This window comes from Oncorhynchus tshawytscha, linkage group LG06 (genome assembly GCF_018296145.1).
Source record: "Oncorhynchus tshawytscha isolate Ot180627B linkage group LG06, Otsh_v2.0, whole genome shotgun sequence".
NCBI lineage: Eukaryota > Metazoa > Chordata > Actinopteri > Salmoniformes > Salmonidae > Oncorhynchus > Oncorhynchus tshawytscha.
Window position 1 is genome coordinate 51,153,582 of NC_056434.1, and position 21,203 is coordinate 51,174,784.

Below are 21,203 nucleotides of genomic sequence, written 5' to 3' on the forward strand. Positions count from 1 at the left end.
AATCTTCTTCCTCTCATGACTGCACCGTGTACTCACCTCCCTCTCTCTCTCTCTCTCTCTCTCTCTCGCTCTCTCTGACTCATTAACCCTTATTCAGAAACACATCACTCTGTTGTTCTGAGAGTTCACTCTGACTGAAAACAGACCACTCTCTAAAAGACATTACCGTCTACTTCTGCCATTCTCCTCAAAAGCATTTCTCCACTGTCTCCAGCACTCTCACCCACATTACTGTAACAGCCTTGTGGCTCTGCCTCCCAAAACCATTACTGCTCTCAGACTCTACAGAACACTTACACTTAATACCAGTGATCACCAATCTTCCCCGAGCCGAGATCCCATTCGGAGATCTACCGCTCAGATTTGTATTTTAAAACATATTTGTAAGCCTTTACAACCTTTACAATCTTAACCTCCCAAAACATGATCTATCCATCTCTCTCCACGAAGCCCCCAATCTGCCTCTCCCCAAATATATGACCTTACTTTATCCCTACCTCCCAAAACACCAACCCCTCGATTACACCTTAAAACATCCCCCTTTTCCACCCTTCCCCCTACAAGAGAGCAAAGCTCAGAACCCCCCTCCCTCTCCAATAACATCATAATGGTCCATACAGCTCCACTGACTCTGTTGTTTGTGTCTCTAACCCCACCAGAATACTCTCTTTGGAGGGGGTACTAGTAGCCTCCAGGGTCCACCGACCCTCCCTGGCCCAGGGATGGAGCTGAGGGGTAATAACATGGAGAGCCTCTCAGTCTACCTCCGGGGTGTGCGTGTGTGTAGAAAGGGAAGAGATCTGGTGTGTGTGCATTCTTGTGGATGTGCGAGTGTGTTACCCAGAAGCAGGTGGGGGGTATATCTGGAGCACGGTGCATCTTAAACTGCTCTTACGGCTGTTAAAAAGCCCAGTCGGATGCTGAGTCGGTAACTAAAACAGCCAGAGGGACATTTCCTCCCCGCTAACCGTCACAGAGGGGGTGAGTTTCTCTTTTACTATGGTGCCATTAAAAATGAATGGGTTCTCGTGTTAGGAGACAATGGCAGAGGGAGGTGAAATAAAAAAGTGTTTATGTCACCTCTGATGAGAAATGAGAGAGAGAGAGAAGACGAGAGAGAGCGAGAAAGAACGAGAGAGAGAAAAGAGGGGCTGAGGGTCAAGATAGAAAGAAATAGTTTCCTACCTGTAAAATGTGGTCTCCTTCTCTTATGCGTCCGTCCCTTGCAGCGATGCTGTTTGGCCCAACCTGATGGGGAGAGACCGTTTGAATCAATGCTCAAAGGGAACACAAAATTGCCTTTTGGAAGTTTGCCAAAATACCTTACGATCACATCTCATACACAAAATATATAACTTTTTGAAAATACAAAAGTATATGGACACCCCTTCAAATTATTGGATTCGGCAATTTCAACCACACTCATTGCTGACAGGTGTATAAAATCGATCACACCGCCATGCAATCTCCATAGACAAACATTGGCAATAGAATGGCCTTACTGAAGAGCTCACAGACATTCAACGTGGCACCGTCATAGGATGCCACCTTTCTATCAAAATCAAATCAAAGTTTATTTGTCATGTGCGCCGAATACAACAGTGAAATGCTTACTTACAGGCTCTAACCAATAGTGCTGAGAAAAAAGAAAAAAAAAGTATGTGTGTGTGTGTAGGTAACTAAAGAAATAAAACAGTAAAAAGACATTTGATAATAAAAATAACAGGTCAGTTCGTCAAATTTCTGCTCTGCTAGAGCTGCCCCGGTCAACTATAAGTACTGTTCTTGTGAAGTGGTAACATCTATGAGCAACAGCGGCGCAACCGCGAAGTGGTAGGCCACACAAGCTCACAGAGCGAGACCGCCGAGTGCTAAAACGCGTAGCACGTAAATATAAGCTATCCTTGAGTTACAAACTGCCTCTGGAAGCAACGTCAGCGCAAGAACTGTTTGTCGGCAGCTTCATGACATGGGTTTCCATGGCTGAGCAGCCGCACACAAACCTAAGATCACCATGCGCAATGCCAAGTGTCACAGTCCAATGGACAAATTTGGGTTTGGTGGATGCCAGGAGAACACTACCAGTCCGAATACATAGTGCCAACTCTAAAGTTTGGTGGAGGAGGAATAATGGTCTGGGGCTGTTTTTCATGGTTCAGGTTAGGCCCCTTAGTTCCAGTGAAGGGAAATCTTATAACGCTTCAGCATACAATTACAGTCTAGACGATTCTGTACTTCCAACTTTGTGGCAACAGCTTGGGGAAGGTCCTTTCCTGTTTCAGCATGACAATGCCCCTGTGCACAAAGTGAGGTCCTCACTTGTCGAGATCTGTGTGGAAGAACTTGACTGGCCTGCACAGAGCCCTGACTTCAACCCCATCGAACACCTTTGAGATGAATTGGAATGCCGACTGCGAGCCAGGCCTAATCGCCCCAACATCAGTCCCCGACCTCACTAATGCTCTTGTGGCTGAATGGAAGCAAGTCCCCGCAACAATATTCCTACATCTAGTGGAACGCCTTCCCAGAATAGTGGAGGCTGTTATAGCAGCAAAGGGGGGACCAACTCCATACTAATGCCCATGATTTTGGAATGAGATTTTCGACGAGCAGGTGTTCAAACTTTTGGTCATGTAGTGTACCTATACAACTTTACAGAGACCACTGACCTATAAAAGCATTGTCTAAATTTCTTATGACATCCAATAATCATTTAGTCCCCAATATAATTCTAGAACACCTCTGTAGGTTTGAAGTAAGAACTGTTATACAACACTTCTAGACAAAGGACCTATTTCAACACCATCTGGTGATTGTTTGAAGCACCTGCTGCCAGAGGAAGGCCTTAGCTGTCAGTATGTGTTATAGCATCTGTCCAGTTCAGGTATCAAGGCCACTTTACCCTACTGCTGAAGCAGCAAAATGAACAGAGCTACAAACCTGTCAGGACATGTGTCTGGGGAAAGTACAATAAAGTATCACAATCAGGGAATACTGTGTGTTTGTGTGTGTGTGTGTACTCTGCTTCTTTATCTGTTGATTTCCCTGTTGGGCTAACCTGCACCCTCCATCCCTCCTGTTGTGATTGGTAGATGTAACATACCGGACACAGAGAGACATAGTATTCATACAAGGCCCATCCATGCCTCTTCCTTCCCATGATTCTCCCTGACTAATGATACTGAGCGAAGAGGGCAGGCCACTCTTTCAACGGCCAATCAATTACTGCCGTCTGGGGCCATTTGTTTTACTCTATCCAATCAGACAGGATCTCCTGAGATGGCTGGGCCAGCCTGAATGTTCCATCTTCATGATGGTCCGGTGTGTGTGTGTGTGTGTGTCACAAAGGACCATTCCTTAAAAAGGGCTGCTTTGAGATTACTGGGGATGGGGAGGGACTCTGCTCTCAGCTCCGGCCTGTCCTTGATTTCTCGTGTCACGTCTTCTCTCCTTTCGTCCCTCTTGAAAAATCTTTTAAGGAGAGGAGTAGAAGGGACCCGAGGAACGGAGGAGGAAAGGACTTTTGCGATTCCCCCACTGTCACAACATGTGGAGTGATACCCAGAATGATAACGGCGCCGGAGGGGATGGCTGCAGTTTAACGGGCTCCTAACCAACTGCGCTGTTTTCTTAGTTCTTTTTCCGCATTGTTTGTAACTCATTTTGTACATAATGTTGCTGCTACCGTCTCTTATGACTGAAAATAGCTTCTGGACATCAGAGCAGCGATTACTCACCTCGAACTGGACAAAGATTTTTTTTATTTAATGAGTCCGACACGAAGGATATACTGCTTTGTCGAGACAAGGCCCGAATCCCTGTCATTCAAGGTATTGCTCGCCTGAGGTAGAATAGATAGAATACCTCATTCTGTAAGCAGTAAGCCACACTGTCTATATTATTCGTAGCCGTCTATTTACCACCACAAACCGATGCTGGCACTAAAACCGCACTCAACGAGCTGTGTAAGGCCAAAAGCATAGAAGAAAATACTCATCCATAAGCGGCACTCCTAGTGGCCGGGGACTTTAATGCAGTCAAACCTCATTTCTGTGCAACCAGCGGATGCTACGCTACAGGACTGTTTTGCTAGCACAGACTGGAATATGTTCCGGGATTCACTGAAACATGCAAGAGAGCACCAGCTGTTCCGGACGACTGTGTGAGCACGCTCTCCATAGCTGATGTGAGCAAGACCTTTAAACAGGTCAACATTCACAAAGCCGCGGGGCCAGATGGATTAGCAGGACGTGTACTCAAAGCATGCGCGGACCAATGGGCAACCTCTCCCTGACCGAGTCTGTAAGACCAACATGTTTCAAACAGACCACCATATTCCCTGTGACCAAGAAAGCGAAGGTAACCTGCCTAAATGATTACCAGCCCGTAGCACTCATGTCGGTAGCCATGAAGTGCTTTGAAAGGCCCTAGACCCACTCCAATTCGCATACCACCCCAACAGATCCACAGATGACGTAATCTGGACAAAAGGAACAGCTAAAGTACGTGAGAATGCTGTTCATTGACTACAGATCAGAGTTTAACACCATAGTAATGATAAAGCTTATCACTAAGCTAAGGACCCTGGGACTAAACACCTCCCACTGCAACTGGGTCCTGGGCTTCTTGACGGGCCGCACCCCAGGTGGTAAGGGCAGGCAACAACACATCTGCCACACTGATCATCAACACTGAGGCCCCTTAGGGGTGTGTGCTTAATCCCATCCTGTACTCCCTGTTCACCCATGACTGCATGGCCAAGCACGACTCCAACACCATCATTAGGTTTGCTGACGACACAAAAGTGGTAGGCCTGATCACCGACAACAATGAGACAGCCTATAGGGAGGAGGTCAGAGACCTGGCTGTATGGTGCCAGGACAACAACCTCCCCCTCAATGTGAGCAAGACAAAGAAGATGATCGTGGACTGCAGGAAAAGGAGGGCTGAACACCACTGAAGTGGAGCAGGTCGAGAGTTTCAAGTTCCTTGTATTCCACATCACCAACAAACTATCATGGTCAAAACACACCAAGACAGTTGTGAAGAGGGCACGACAACACCTTTTCTTCCTCAGGAGACTGAAAAGATTTGGCATGGGACCCCATATCCTCAAAAAGTTATACAGCTGCACCATCGAGAACATCCTGTCTGGTTGCATCACTGCCTGGAATGGCAACTGCTCGGCATCTGACCGTAAGGCGCTACAGAGGTACGGCCCACTACATCACCGGGACAAAGTTTTCTGACATCCAGGACCTATATATCTAGGGTTTCTGGGATAATGGTGTTGATGTGAGCCATTACCAGCTTTCAAAGCATTTCATGGCTACAGACGTGAGTGCTAAGGGTCGGTAGTCATTTAGGCAGGTTACCTTAGTGTTCTTGGGCACAAAGACATGGTGGTCTGCTTCAAACATGTTGGTGTTATAGACTCAGACCGGGAGAGGTTGAAAATGTCAGTGAATACACTTGCCAGTTGGTCAGCGCATGATCGGAGTACACGTCCTGGTAGTCCATCTGGCCCTGCGGCCTTGTGAATGTTGACCTGTTTAAAAGGTCTTACTCACATCGGCCGCGGAGAGCGTGATCACACAATTCCAGTTGTCATTGTGTTTTATAATGACGCTGATAACTAATATTGATCCCACCATGAACACACTACAACTGGTCCCTTCTGTAAATGACGTTCAACATATAAAAGTCTTCATAAAGCCTTCATAATGCCTTCAAAAGCACTAAATACATTTGTTTGAAAGCATCTATAACCGTATGTCATGCTTTGTAAAGGGTTCATAGATGTGGCAACTGTGTGACAATCACCAATGTCAAAAATTACATCAAATCAAATCGTATTGGTCACGTACATGTGTTTAGCAGATGTTATTGCGGGTGTAGCGAAATGCTTGTGTTTCTAGCTCCGACAGTGCAGTAATATCTAACAAGAAATATCTAACAATTTCACAACATACACCGATTACAAACAAATCTAAGTAAACAAATGGAATTAAGAATGTATAAATATATGGACGAGAAATGTCAGAGCAGCATAGACTAAGATACAGTAGAATAGTATAGATACAGTATTTACATATGAGTAATGCAAGATATGTAAAGATTATTAAAGTGACTAGTGTTCCATTTATTAAAGTGGCCAGTGATTTCAAGTGCAGTTGTAAACCGTAGTCTGGCTTTTTTATGGCGGTTTTGGAGCAATGGCTTCTTCCTTGCTGAGCGGCCATTCAGGTTATGTCGATATAGGACTCGTTTTACTGTGGATATAGATACGTTTGTACCTGTTTCCTTCGGCATCTTCACAAAGTCCTTTGCTGTTGAACTGGGATTGATTTGCACGTTTCGCACCAATGTACGTTCATCTCTAGGAGACAGAACGCGTCTCCTTCCTGAGCGGTATGTACGGCTGCATGGTCCCATGGTGTTTATATTTGCGTACTATTGTTTGTACAGATGAACGTGATACCTTCAGTCATTTGGAAATTGCTCCCAAGGATGAACCAGACTTGTGGAGGTCTACAATTTTTTTTCTGAGGTCTTGGCTGAATTCTTTTGATTTTCCCATGATGTCAAGCAAAGAGGCACTGAGTTTGAAGGTAGGCCTTGAAATTCATCCACAGGTACACATCCAATTGACTCAAATGATTAGCCTATCAGAAGCTTCTAAAGCCATGACATCATTTTCTGGAATTTTCCAAGCTGTACTTAGTGTATGTGCATTTCTGACCCACTGGAATTGTGGTACAGTGAATTATAAGTGAAATAATCTGTCTGTAAACAATTGTTGGAAAAATTACTTGTGTCATGCACAAAGTAGATGTCTGAACCGACTTGCCAAAACTATAGTTTGTTAACAAAATATTTGTGGAGTGGTTGAAAAACGAGTTTTAATGACTCCAACCTAAGTGTATGTTAACTTCCGACTTCAACTGTAAGTATCAAAAGTAAAAGTATAAATCGTTTCAAATTCCTTAAATTAAGCAAACCAGATGGCAAAATTTTCTTGTTTGTTTTTATTGATGGATAGCCAGGGGCAGGCTCCAACACTCAGACATAATTTGGTCTGCCAGATCAGAGGCCGTAGGGATGACCAGGGATGTTCTCTTGATAAGTGTGTGAATTGGACTATTTTCCTGTCAAAATGTAACGAGTACTTTTGGGTGTCAGCTAAAATGTAAGAGTAAGAAGTCCATTATTTTCTTTAGGAATGTAGTGAAGTAAAAGTAAAAGTTGCCAAAAATGTAAATAGTAAAGTAAAGATACCCCCAAAAAATGACTTAAGTAGTACTTTAAAGTATTTTTACCACTGTATATATGGTGTCATTACATGGCGTTCTGAATAATACGGAGTGTTGTTGGCCTTTTTTATTTGTATTTTTTTCATTTCACCTTTATTTAACCAGGTAGGCCAGTTGAGAACAAGTTCTCATTTACAAATGCGACTTGGCCAAGATAAAGCAAAGCAGGCTGACACAAACAACAACACAGAGTTACACATGGAATAAACAAACATACAGTAAATAACACAATAGAAAAAGTCTATGTACAGTGTGTGCAAATGAGGTAAGATAAGGGAGGTAAGGAAATAAATAGGTCATAGTGGTACATGTTTTATGTGCATGTAGAGATGAATGTGCAAGTAGAGATACTGGGGTGCAAAGGAGCAATAAAATGAAATAAATAACAGTATGGGGATGAGGTAGTTGGATGGGCTATTTACAGATGGGCTATGTACAGGTGCAGTGATCTGTGAGCTGCTCCGACAACTGGTGCTTAAAGTTAGTGAGTGAGATATGAGTCTCCAGCTTCAGTGATTTTTGCAATTCGTTCCAGTCATTGGCAGCAGAGAACTGGAAGGAAAGGCGGCCAAAGGAGGAATTGGCTTTGGGGGTGACCAGTGAAATATACCTGCTGGAGCGCGTGCTACGGGTGGATGCTGCTATGGTGACTAGTGAGCTGAGATAAGGCGGGGCTTTACCTAGCAAAGACTTATAGATGACTTGGAGCCAGTGGGTTTGGCAACGAATATGAGGCGAAGGCCAGCCAACAACAGCATACAGGTCGCAGTGGTGGGTAGTATATGGGGCATGGTGACAAAACGGATGGCACTGTGATAGACTGCATCCAATTTGCTGAGTAGAGTGTTGGGAGGCTGTTTTGTAAATGACATCGGCAAAGTCAAAGATAGTCAGTTTTAAGAGGGTATGTTTGGCAGCATGAGTGAAGGATGCTTTGTAGCAAAATAGGAAGCCGATTCTAGATTTAATTTTGGATTGGAGATGCTTAATAATGTGAGTCTGAAAGGAGAGTTTACAGTCTAACCAGACACCTAGGTATAGTTGTCCACATATTCAAAGTCAGAACCATCCAGAGTAGTGATGCTGGACGAGCAGGCAGGTGCTGGCAGCGATCGGTTTAAGAGCATGCATTTAGTTTTACTTGCCATTAAGAGCAGTTGGAGGTCACGGAAGGAGAGTTGTATGGCATTGAAGCTCGTCTGGAGGTTAGTTAACACAGTGTCCAAAGAACGGCCAGAAGTATACAGAATGGTGTCGTCTGCGTAGAGGTGGATCAGAGAATCATCAGCAGCAAGAGTGACATCATTGATGTATACAGAGAAAATAGTCAGCCTGAGAATTGAGATTGCCAGATTGCCAGAGGTCCGGACAACAGGCCCTCCGATTTGACACACTGAACTCAGTCATTTGAGAAACTAAGGCAGTTGAGTCTGCCGATAAGAATGTGGTGATTGACAGAGTCGAAAGCCTTGGCCAGGACAATCAATACAGCTGCACAGTATTGTCTCTATCGATGGCAGTTATGATATTGTTTAGGACCTTGAACGTGGCTGAGGTGCACCCATGACCAGCTCGGAAACCAGATTGCCTAGCGGAGAAGGTACCGTGGGATTCGAAATGGTCGGTGATCTGTTTGTTAACTTGGCTTTTGAAGACCTTAGAAAGGCAGGGTAGGATAGATATAGGTCTGTAGCAGTTTGGGTATAGAGTGTCTCCCCCTTTGAAGAGGGGGATGACCGTGGCAGCTACCCAATCTTTGGGGATCTCAGACGATACAAAAGAGAGTTTGAACAGGCTAGTAATAGGGGTTGCAACAATGTTGGCGGATAATTTTAGAAAGAGAGGGTCCAGATTGTCTAGCCCGACTGATTTGTAGGGGTCCAGATTTTGCAGCTCTTTCATTACATCAGCTATCTGGATTTGGGTGAAGGAGAAATGGGGGAGGCTTGGGCAAGTTGCTGTGGGGGGTGCAGGGCTGTTGATCGGGGTAGGGGTAGCCAGGTGGAAAGCATGGCCAGCCGTAGAAAAATGCTCAATTACCGTGGCTTTATTGGTGGTGACAGTGTTTCCTAGCCTCAGTGCAGTGGGCAGCTGGGAGGAGGTGCTCTTATTCTCCATGGACTTTACAGTGTCCCAGAACTTTTTGGAGTTTGTGCTAAAGGATGCACATTTCTGTTTTAAAAAGCTAGCCTTTGCTTTTCTAACTGCATGCGTATATTGGTTCCTAACTCCCCTGAAAAGTTGCATATCGCGGGGGCTATACAATGCCAATGCAGTACGGCACAGGATGTTTTTGTGCTGGTCAAGGGCAGTCAGGTCTGGAGTGAACCAAGGGCTATATCTGTTCCTGGTTAAAAAAAATTGAATGGGGCATGCTTATTTAAGATGATGAGAAAAGCACTTTTAGAGAATAGCCAGGCATCCTATACTGACGGAATGAGGTCAATATCCTTCCAGGATACCCGGGCAAGGTCGATTAAGGAGTGGCTGATGGACCTCTTCAGCTAGCAGGGAGATGGGCCTAGCATAGGCTAGCTCCAGGCTAATTGGTGCTTGCTTCGGGACAGAGACGTTAGCCAGGAGTAGCCACTCGGATAGCAGCTAGCTAGCTGCGATGATCCAGGTGAAAAGGTTCAGAGCTTGCTGTAGGAATCCGGAGATATGCAGAAGAAGAAGTCCAATTTGCTCTGAGTTGAATGTGCAGACTGGCAGGAGTTGTCCGGGCTAAAGGTTAGCTGATGACTGCTAGCAGTAGCTAGCTTCTGTTGGGGGTTCCGGTCCTAAAGTAAAGCAAATAGCAGATCCATACCACATTGGGTGAGGCAGGTTGCAGGAGAGTATGTTGAAGTTGAGGTTAAGAAAAATGTTTTTAAAATATATATGCGAAGAAAAAAGATATAAAAAGATTTAAACACAGAACACAACAAGACGAAGACAAGACGCCTGACTGCTACGCCATCTTGGATTCTTGGACTTTTACTCCACCCATTCCATTGGCAGTCGAATAACATCACGTGTGCTTAACTGCACCACAGAAACCCGCTCACCAAACAAAAGTACAGGGCATGCTCACTGAATTAAAGGGCAACTACACAAAAAAAATCTAAGTTTCTTCGATTTTTCCAAGGCCTCAAAAGTCATTCCCTGATTTGGTTGTGAACACACAAAATCCAATTTAGTTGTTTTCTAATGAAAAAGGTGTAAAAAAAACTGGAGTAAACCAGAACAAATGGGCATATCCAAAACCTGGAAAAACAAAAACCAAGAAAATGGAATTTGGGAGAAAAAAAAAAAACAGTAGGCAAAAAATGTAAACTGATTTTAAAAGGCTCAACCAATGTTTTTGTTTTTAGCTGTGCATGACTGAACTTTATAATGTGTGTCATCCTGCAACACAGCATTTTGGGGGAACTTGAGGTCAGGTCCAATATTGACTATATGCACCCAGGAGGGAAAGAGGTTGGGCCATCCTAGAAATGTTTTAGTGTAATATAATATATACAATTTTTCCAACGATTTTATCCGAAGCGACTTACAGTCATGCGTGAATACATCTTTACAAATTGGGTGGTCTCTGGAACCGACCCCAATATCCTGGTGTTGCATTGCTCTCCCAAGACGCATGACAGGGTTATAAATGCTTTGTGAAGCCTTCATTTAATATGATTTATAAGGCCTTTATTAAGAGGTCCTTATGCCACCCTTTATAAAGCACAGGTTTATGGGGCAGCAGGTAGCCTAGTGGTTAGAGCGTTGGGCCAGTAACAGAAAGGTTACTAGATCAAATCCCCGAGCTGACAAGATAGAAATTTGTCATTCTGAAGCTGAACAAGGCAGTTAACCCACTGTTCCTAGGCCGTCATTGTAAATAAGAATTTGTCCTTAACTGACTTGCCTGGTTACATTTTTAAAAAGTCATATTTTACATAGTGGGTTATGTCAGATTTGACATTGGTGGTTATGTCACACAGTTAAGAAACATTTATGAACCTTTTAAAAAGCATGACATACGGTTATATTGATTCATAACACATTTATGTAGTGTTTATGAAGGCTTTATGAAGCCTTTATAAGCTGCACGCCATTTACAGCAGGGCCCTACAAGGCTTTATAGAGCATTCATAAAGACTTCATAAACACTACATAGCTTTTGTCAAACCATTTTTAAGAAAAGTCATAATACAAAGCGTGATATAAAATGTCCTTTTAAACACTACATCTTGAGCTTTGCCAAATAGTATGCATGATATTGTATAGTTCATTGGTATTTAAGTGAGATCAGAAACACAATTCACTATCTCAAACACAGCTGAAATACGGAGTAACATTCTGTAGAAGCTCATCTGAATGCAGCATGCTCTCCTTGGTTTGACTTTTTATAGACTGAACACTTGAGAGGAGAATCAGCCCAGTGACTACAGCGATCTGTATTCAACTCATGTTCAGCTGCATATACCTTACGGGTCTGAGCTAACTTCAAACAAATGAGAGAGAGAGAGAGACAGAGAGAGAGAGAGAGAGAGAGTAAGTTGGGCAGAATGAAGGAGAGGACAGTGCTTTGTAAGTGCTGCCAATAAGTGGGAGAAACAGAGAAAAAAAGCCTTGACTGTGGGCACAAATAGTGTAACCTCAGCTTGCAAAACATGTCAGTTCTATTTGAAGAACAAGGATAGTCACTCAAAGAAAAACTACAGTGCCTTTTTTATGAGTTGGTTTAATCTATATTATTGTGAATATAAAAATTATGAAGTGCCAGTCCAAAGATTCATGTATTTTTAGTCTGTGTTAATCATATTAAATTACAGACTCTCTACATATTCAATATTAACTAAGCTCTGTAAAAGAGGACACAGAGGAATCATATTAACGTCACAACTGATTTAGTCCTGAAAGTCTAGAATGCTGTATTCCTTTCACAGTTATATCAGTGTATTTACAGTGCATTCGGAAAGTATTCACACCCCTTGAATTTTCCCACATTTTGTTATGTTACAGCCTTATTCTAAAATGCATTAAATATGTTTTTTCCTCATCAATCTAAACACATACATCACAGGTTTTTAGAAATGTTTGCAAATGTATTAAAAATAAAGAAAAAATTGAGCTCAGGTGCATCCTGTTTCCATTGATCATCCATTGATGTTGTAGAAATGTTTCTACAACATGATTGGAGTCCACCTGTGATAAATTAAATTGATTGGACATGATTTGGAAAGGCACACACCTGTCTATATAAGGTCCCACAGTTGACAGTGCATTTCTGAGCAGAAACCAAGCCATGAGGTCGAAGGAATTGTCTGTAGAGCTCCAAGACAGGATTGTGTCAAGGCACAGATCTGGGGAAGGGTAACAAAAAAATGATTTAGCGTCGAAGTTCCCCAAGAACACAGTGGCCTCCACCATTCTTAAATGGAAGAAGTTTGGAACCACCAAGACTCTTCCTAGAGCTGGCCGCCCGGACAAACTGAGCAATTGGACGAGAAGGGCCTTGGTCAGGGAGGTGACCAAGAACCCGATGGTCACTCTGACATAGCTCCAGAGGTCCTCTGTAGAGATGGGAGAACCTTCCAGAAGGACAACCATCTTTGCAGCACTCCACCAATCAGGCCTTTATGGTTGAGGCCAGATGGAGGCCACTCTTCAGTACATTAAAATCCGCTTGGAGTTTGCCAAAAGGCACCTAAAGGACTCTCAGACCATGAGAAACAAGATTCTCTGGTCTGATGAAACCAAGATTGGAATCTTTGGCCTGAATGCCAAGCGTCACGTCTGGAGGAAACCTGGCATCTTCCCTATGGTGAAGCATGGTTGAGGCAGCATCATGCTGTGTGGGATGTTTTTCAGCAGCAGGGACTGGGAGACTAGCCAGGATCGAGGGCAAGATGAACGGAGCAAAGTACAGCGAGATCCTTGATGAAAACCTGCTCTAGAGTGCTCAGGACCTCAGACTGGGGCGAAGGTTCACCTTCCAACAGAACAACGACCCTAAGTACACAGCCAAGACAACGCAGGAGTGACTTCAGCACAAATCTCTGAATGACTTGAGTGGCCTAAGCAGAACACGGACTTGAACTTGATCGAAAATCTCTGGAGAGACCTGAAGATGGTTGTGCATCAACGCTCCCCATCCAACCTGACAGAGCTTGAGAGGAGGATCTGCAGAGAAGAATGGAAGAAACTCCCCAAACACAGGTGTGCCAAACTTGTAGTGTCATACCCAAGAAGAATCAAGGCTGTAATCACTGCCAAAGGTGCTTCAACAAAGTACTGAGTAAAGGGTCTGAATACTTATGTAAATGTCTTTAAAAAAAAAATGCTAATAACTTTGCAAACTTTTCTAAAAAACAGTTTTTGCTTTGTCATTATGGGGTATTGTGTGTAGATTGATGAGGGGGGGAAAAACAATGGAATAGTTTTTAGAATAAGGCTGTAACGTAATAAAATGTGGAAAAAGTCATGGGTTCTGAATACCTTTGGGAATGCACTGTATTTACTATGATCCACAGTGATTGTAGTCCATAGTAATTGTAGTATGGTAGTACAATTATGTTAACCTATTTTACATAAAATGCACATGAAACCTCAAAGAACCGATAAACACACAGGACTGGTGGAAATGCATGCATACATTTTTTTATCAACTTGATTTACATTTTCTTTTATCAACAACTATAAATAGTAGCTGTTATGTTGGTGTTTGTTCAAGAACTCTGAGGAAAGGAAGCATTTGTACACTGCTAAGTGTTGTGACATTAGACGTGTAGGTGAAGTGAGAACTTCAAAAGTACCTATTTCTGAACAAGTCTGGCGTATAGAATAGCGTTTTCATAAGTGAAAACTGTAAGGATGGAGAGAGAAGAAGAAGAAGAATGAGAAGAAGAATGAGAAGAAGAAGAAGAATGAGAAGAAGAATGAGAAGAAGAAGAATGAGAAGAAGAAGAATGAGAAGAAGAAGAATGAGAAGAAGAATGAGAAGAAGAATGAGAAGAAGAAGAATGAGAAGAAGAAGAATGAGAAGAAGAAGAATGAGAAGAAGAATGAGAAGAAGAATGAGAAGAAGAAGACGAAGAATGAGAAGAAGAAATACAGCAGCAGTTCCCTAGCCACCCTCAGTCCCACTCCTGCTGTCTCACCTCACTGACATAGATAGCCATGTCCTCCTCCTCGTCTGTCCTGTAGCACAACGTCAGGCCCAGCTTCTCCTGGCTGTTCAGTCGACACAGCTCCACCTCCTGCAGACATACAGAGAACAGAGGTCAACAAAACCACACATGGATAACAACACTAACCAGCTTCTCCTGGCTGTTGAGTCGAACACAGCTCTATCACCTATACACACAGAAGGGAAAAGAACACACCACCTGTTGTAGGTGTGCCAAGTACATCAATTTATTTAAAAAAAATGCAGTTATTGAAGCTGTAGCCATCATAACCGACTTGTTATCAAACAGCATATTAACTTTGGCTGGGTAGAGGAGCTTGTCTTAACTGTTTGACTGTGTGGGTGTGTGTGATTAAAGCTGTTCTCTAAACGTTCAGTGAACGGCTTGATCAGTCATGTCTTTGATAACTGTCAGAAGCTCTCAAGTGTTTTTACCGAGCAGCTACAGCCTAATATTAGATTATTAGTTGGTAAATAAACCCATAGAATTATTCTAACGTAGTGAATATATTCAGAGTTGCATGACCCACCACTGAAGTATTCCTCATCTCTGAAGAGTCCTCATGGAGAGACAACCCACAAACCGGGAACAAACCGGGAACATTAGCTAATATTCCCATTAAGTTATGGTTTTATCAAACATTAGGATGAGAACATCCCCAAAACATTCAAAGAATGTTTTTGATAACAAAATGTTTGATTTTTTTTCAATTAAAAAAAAGATGAAATATCCTAACATTCACTATAATGTTCCCAGCAAACCAGAATTGCTTCTGTGAAAGTTTCCAGAACAATCGTTAGGTTGCAGCAAATGTTCTCATAACACAAAAACTGTCGAGTCATGCTGATGATCATATAAAACATTTTCCTTGATGTTGTCTGAATTTTCCAATAACACATTTAGTCTGTTCTTTAAAGGTTCCCAAATGTTTGTCGAAACAGTATGGTGGGATCATTGTGTTGGACATCACAAAAGATGAACTATCCAGTTGTGAAGATGATTATACAATGTATATTTTAGAATGAAAAAACATTCACTTGATGCTACAAGAACATTCCCAGAACACATTTTTTTAATGTTCTTTAAAAGTTCCTAAAACATTTCTTTAGGTTATGGGAACATTGTTGGGATATGGCAAGAGAACTGTTCAGTTGTGCAGACATTCAGAGAATGTTTGTATCATGTTGCACACCACATTCATTTGATGTTGCAAGAATGTTGACAGAACAGCCTTTCTGGGTTATTTAAAGGTTCCCGAAACATGTTCTGGTAACCGTGTGGACACATTGCAAGACATAGGTTCCAAAAGCACTAAATATGCTCAGTTGTGATGCCATTCATACAATGTTTAAGATAGGTTGCACAGGACATTCCTTTAATGTTGTAAGAATGTTGACAGTACACCTGGTCTAAGTCCTGTCAGTACAATATGTGAATATCACAAGAATATTCTTGTAACGTCCCAAATTCCCAAAACTTAATAAAATGTTCTGGAAATCTTTAAGAGTTTGCACAGAACATTCCTACAATGTTCCACAATTTCCAAATAAGTATTTTTATTTTTTATTTTAACCTTTATTTAACTAGGCAAGTCAGTTAAGAACAAATTCTTATTTACAATGATGGCCTACCAAAAGGAAAAAGGCCTCCTGCGGGGACGGGATAAAAAAAATCTGAAATACAATATAAATATAGGACAAAACACACATCACAACAAGAGACACAGCACAACACTACATAAAGAGAGACCTAAAGACAACAACATAGCAAGGCAGCAACACATGACAACACAGCATGGTAGCAACACAACATAACAACAACATGGTAGCAGAAAAAAATGGGATGTGTCCTATAAGTAGTAGTATTGGTGGCAAATCTGATGGCCGAATGGTAAAGAACAGCTAGCCGCTCGAGAGCACCCTTACCTGCCGATCTATATATTATGTCTCCGTAATCTAGCATGGGTAGGACGGTCATCGGAATTAGGGTTAGTTTGGCAGCCGGGGTGAAAGAGGAGCGATTACAATAGAGGAAACCAAGTCTAGATTTAACTTTAGCCTGCAGCTGTGATATGTGCTGAGAGAAGGACAGTGCACCGTCTAGCCATACTCCAAAGTACTTGTATGAGGTGACTACTTCAAGCTCTAAACCTTCAGAGGTAGTAATAACACCTGTGGGAAGAGGGGTATTCTTCTTACCAAACCACATGACCTTTGTTTTGGTGTATTCAAAACAAGGTTACGGGTAGAGAAAGCTTGTTGGACACTAAGAAAGCTTTGTTGTAGAGCATTTAACACAAAATCCGGGGAGGGGCCAGCTGAGTATAAGACTACCGTCTGCATATAAATGGATGAGAGAGCTCCCTACTGCCTGAGCTATGTTGTTGATGTAAATTGAGAAGAGCGTGGGACCTAGGATCGAGCCTTGGGGTACTCCCTTGGTGACAGGCAGTGGCTGTGACAGCAGATTTTCTGACTTTATACACTGCACTCTTTGAGAGAAGTAGTTAGCAAGCCAGGCCAAAGACACCTCAGAGACACCAATAATTCTTAGCCGGCCCACAAGAATGGAATGGTCTACCGTATCAAAAGCTTTGGACAAGTAAATAGAAATAGCAGCACAATATTGCTTAGAATCAAGGGCAACGGTGAAGTCATTGAGGACCTTTAAGATTGCAGTGACACATCCATAACCTGAGCGGAAACCAGATTGCATACCAGAGAGAATACTATAGACATCAAGAAAGCCAGTCAGTTGATTATTGACAAGATTATTTTCCAAAACTTTTGATAAACAGGGCAAAATAGAAATAGGCCTATAACAGTTAGGATCAGCTTGATCTCCCCTTTTAAATAAAGGATGAACTGTGGCTGCCTTCCAAGCAATGGGAACCTCCGGAGAAAGGAGAGACAGGTTGAAAAGGTTTGAGATAGGCTTGGCGATGATAGCGGCAGCAACCTTAAAGAAGAAAGGGTCTAAACTATCTGACCAGATGTTTTTTGGGTTTAGTTTAAGGAGCTCCTTTAGCACCTCAGACTCAGTGACTGCCTGCAGGGAGAAACTTTGTTGCAGGACAGGGGAAAAAGAGGGAGAAGCATCAGGGATAACCGTATTAGAAGGGGTGGGAGATGAGGAAATGTTGGACGGGCAGGGAGGCATGGCTGAGTCAAATAGGAATCCTGACTTAAATGAAGTGGTGATTAAAGAGCTCAGCCATGTGCTTCTTGTCAGTAACAACCACACCATCAACATTAAGGGACATGGGCAGCTGTAAGGAGGAGGGTTTATTCTCCAGGTCTTTAACCGTTTCCCCAGAACCTCTTGGGGTTAGACCCACATAGCAAGAACTGCTCCTTAAAGTAACTAACTTTGGCCTTCCCGGATAGCCTGAGTGCACTTATTTCTCATTTGCCTGAACGATAGCCAGTCAGCTTGAGTATGCGTGTGCCGAGCCTTTCGCCAGATGCAATTCTTGAGGCGGAGTGACTCAACAAGATCACCCTCGAACCAGGGGCTGAACCTGTTTTTAATTCTCATTTTCTTTATGGGGGCGTGTGACATTTATGACGTTCATATGATATTTGTTTTAGGTTTAACATAATATTCCATTGATGGGCAACCTAATTAAATGTTCTGGGAACCTTTAAAGAACCAATAAAAACTGGACAGTTTCAGAGGTTGTGAAAATGTATTTTGTGACGTCGCCCACAATGTTCCCACCATACTTTTGCATGAAAGGGGGCCAAAGCCATATCAATCGTATCAATACCATATAATCATATGGCCTTGTATACCACACACCTTTAGATTAATAGCTATTTTCTGAACCTAATGTACATAAATAGCAGGACATTGATAACGGAATGAAATTACATCTCCATCATCCCTTTCAAAAATCATTACACACATACAGTAGGGTAGGCTACAGCACCAACAACACAGACTAGAAAAACAACAAATAATCCAGCTGGTTGTGTCCCAATGTTATAACACGTCAGGGGTGTTGAGGGGAATCGAGTGTGAAATGGCCTCTCCACAAGGCCTTCATTAACGCACCACAGACTCCTCTAGACACTGTGTATGTGTGCGTGCGTGCTTGCATGCGTGTGGCTGTGTGTGTGTGTGTGTAGAACAGGGGCGAAGGGGCAAAGGGGGCTCAAATAGGTTTGGGAAGAAGAAATAAAGGAAATAGAGAGATTCATTTTCTCCATGACATCTGTGGGTTGGCTGGTTACACGTGTCAGATATGTCAGACACTTTGGGAGCGAGGGGAGAAGAGGGGGGATTAGAGACCAAAGGCTGGAAGAGGAGAGAGCGGAAAGTGGGAGCAAATAGAGCTGCCACAGACAGCCACCTGGTGCCTCTCCACTCCAGCAATACTGTATGTCCCCTCATTGAGACACTCCCTAAGGCTTCCCAATCTACCACAGCCCCATCCACCCCATTTCCTCTCCCACCAAAGCCCTCCGCCCCCTTCCCATCCTCCCCTGCTCCACCCTGGCCATACTGTATATGCCCCCATCCCCTTCTAGCCACTGACTCCCACAAGGCTCTCCCCCTCCTCCTCCCCCTTTACCCCCATTCTTCCCATTGTGACAGACAATCAAAGAGACCCGGTGTCCATTGACATTTAAAAACAAAAATATATTTCACCTTTATTTAACCAAGTAGGCTGGGCCTGGCCAAGATAAAGCAAAGCAGTGCGACACAAACAACAACACAGAGTTACACATGGAATAAACAAACATACAGTCAATAACACAATAGAAAAAAAGTATATGTACAGTGTGTGCAAATGAGGTAAGATAAGGGAGGTAAGGAAATAAATAGGCCATAGTGGCGAAATAATTACTATTTAGCAAATAAACACTGGAGTGATAGAGGTGCAGAAGATGAATGGGCAAGTAGAGATACTGGGGTGCAAATCAGCAAAAAAAAGTATTTAAAAAATAACAGTATGGGGATGAGGTAGTTGGATGGGCTATTTACAGATGGGCTATGTACAGGTGCAGTGATCTGTGAGCTGCTCTGACAGCTGGTGCTTAAATTTAGTGAGGGAGATATGAGTCGCCAGTTTCAGTGATTTTTGCAATTCGTTCCAGTCATTGGCAGCAGAGAACTGGAAGGAAAGGCGGCCAAAGGAGGAATTGGCTTTGGGGGTGACCAGTGAAATATACCTGCTGGAGTACGTGCTACGGGTGGATGCTGCTATGGTGACCAGTGAGCTGAGATAAGGCGGGGCTTTACCTAACAAAGACTTATAGATGACCTGGAGCCTTGGGGTTTGGCGACGAATATGAAACGAGGGCCAGCCAACGGGAGCATACAGGTCACAGTGGTGGGTAGTATATGGAGCTTTGGTGACAAAATGGATGGCACTGTGATAGACTGCATCCAATTTGCTGAGTAGAGTGTTGGAGGCTGTTTTGTAAATGACATCGCCAAAGTCAAGGATAGTCAGTTTTACAAGGGTATGTTTGGCAGCATGAGTGAAATGGGAAGCCAATTCTAGATTTAATTTTGGATTGGAGATGCTTAATGTGAGTCTGGAAGGAGAGTTTACAGTCTAACCAGACACCTATGTATTTGTAGATGTCCACATATTCTAAGTCAGAACTGTCCAGAGTAGTGATGCTGGACGGGCAGGCAGGTGCTGGTAGCGATCGGTTGAAGAGCATGCATTCCGTTTTACTTGCATTTAAGAGCAGTTGGAGGCCACGGAAGGAGAGTTGCATGGCATTGAAGCTCGTCTGGAAGTTAGTTAACACAGCGTCCAAAGAAGGGCCAGAAGTATACAGAATGGTATCATCTGCGTAGAGGTGGATCAGAGAATCACCAGCAGCAAGAGTGACATCATTGATGTATACAGAGAAAAGAGTCGGCCTGAGAATTGAACCCTGTGGCATAGAGACTGCCAGAGGTCCGGACAACAGGCCCTCCTCCGATTTGACACACTTGAACACTGTCTGATAAGTAGTTGGTGAGCCAGGCGAGGCAATAATTTGAGAAACCAAGGCTGGTGAGTCTGCCAATAAGAATGTGGTGATTTAAAAAAATTGTTTTTTTAATTTCACCTTTATTTAACCAGGTAGGCTCGTTGAGAACAAGTTCTCATTTGCAACTGCGACCTGGCCAAGATAAAGCATAGCAGTGTGAACAGACAACACAGAGTTACACATGAGTAAACAATTAACAAGTCAATAACACAGTAGAAAAAAAAGGGAGTCTATATACATTGTGTGCAAAAGGCTTGACAGAGTCAAAGCCTTGGCCAGGTCTACGAATACAGCTGCACAGTATTGTCTCTTATCGATGGAGGTCATGACCAGCTTGGAAACCAGATTGCATAGCGGAGAAGGCATGGTGGGATTCTAAATGGTTGGTGATCTGTTTTTAACTTGGCTTTCGAAGACCTTAGAAAGGCAGGGTAGGATATATACAGTATATGTTTGTAGCAGTTTGGGTCCGTGGCACTTTCCAATCTTTGGGAATCTCAGACGATACGAAAGAGAAGTTGAACAGGCTAGTAATAGGATTTGCAACAATTTCGGGTGATAGTTTCAGAAAGAGAGACATGCTGCAACACTAATCGACCTGGACTCAGGGGTAGACGTAACATAGTAAATGTAAATCTGTCCTTCTCCATTTCGTATGGTATGTATTAATTTATGGATGTCTATTATCTGGGAAGGCAGGGTAGCCTAGTGGTCAGAGTGTTGGACTAGTA

General features: G+C 43.0%; 1 protein-coding gene across 1 annotated transcript in view; it reads right to left on the reverse strand.

Annotated features, from left to right (window-relative positions):
• The window catches only part of LOC112253496 (PDZ domain-containing RING finger protein 4-like), a 201,252-nt gene that overhangs the window by 10,806 nt on the left and 169,243 nt on the right, over nt 1-21,203 (reverse strand). Inside the window, exons 5-6 of the mRNA XM_042323347.1 lie at nt 14,447-14,545; nt 1,186-1,248 (exon numbers count right to left, since the gene is read on the reverse strand). Coding sequence (XP_042179281.1) covers nt 1,186-1,248; nt 14,447-14,545 — 162 coding nt within the window. The remainder of the gene's footprint in view (nt 1-1,185; nt 1,249-14,446; nt 14,546-21,203) is intronic.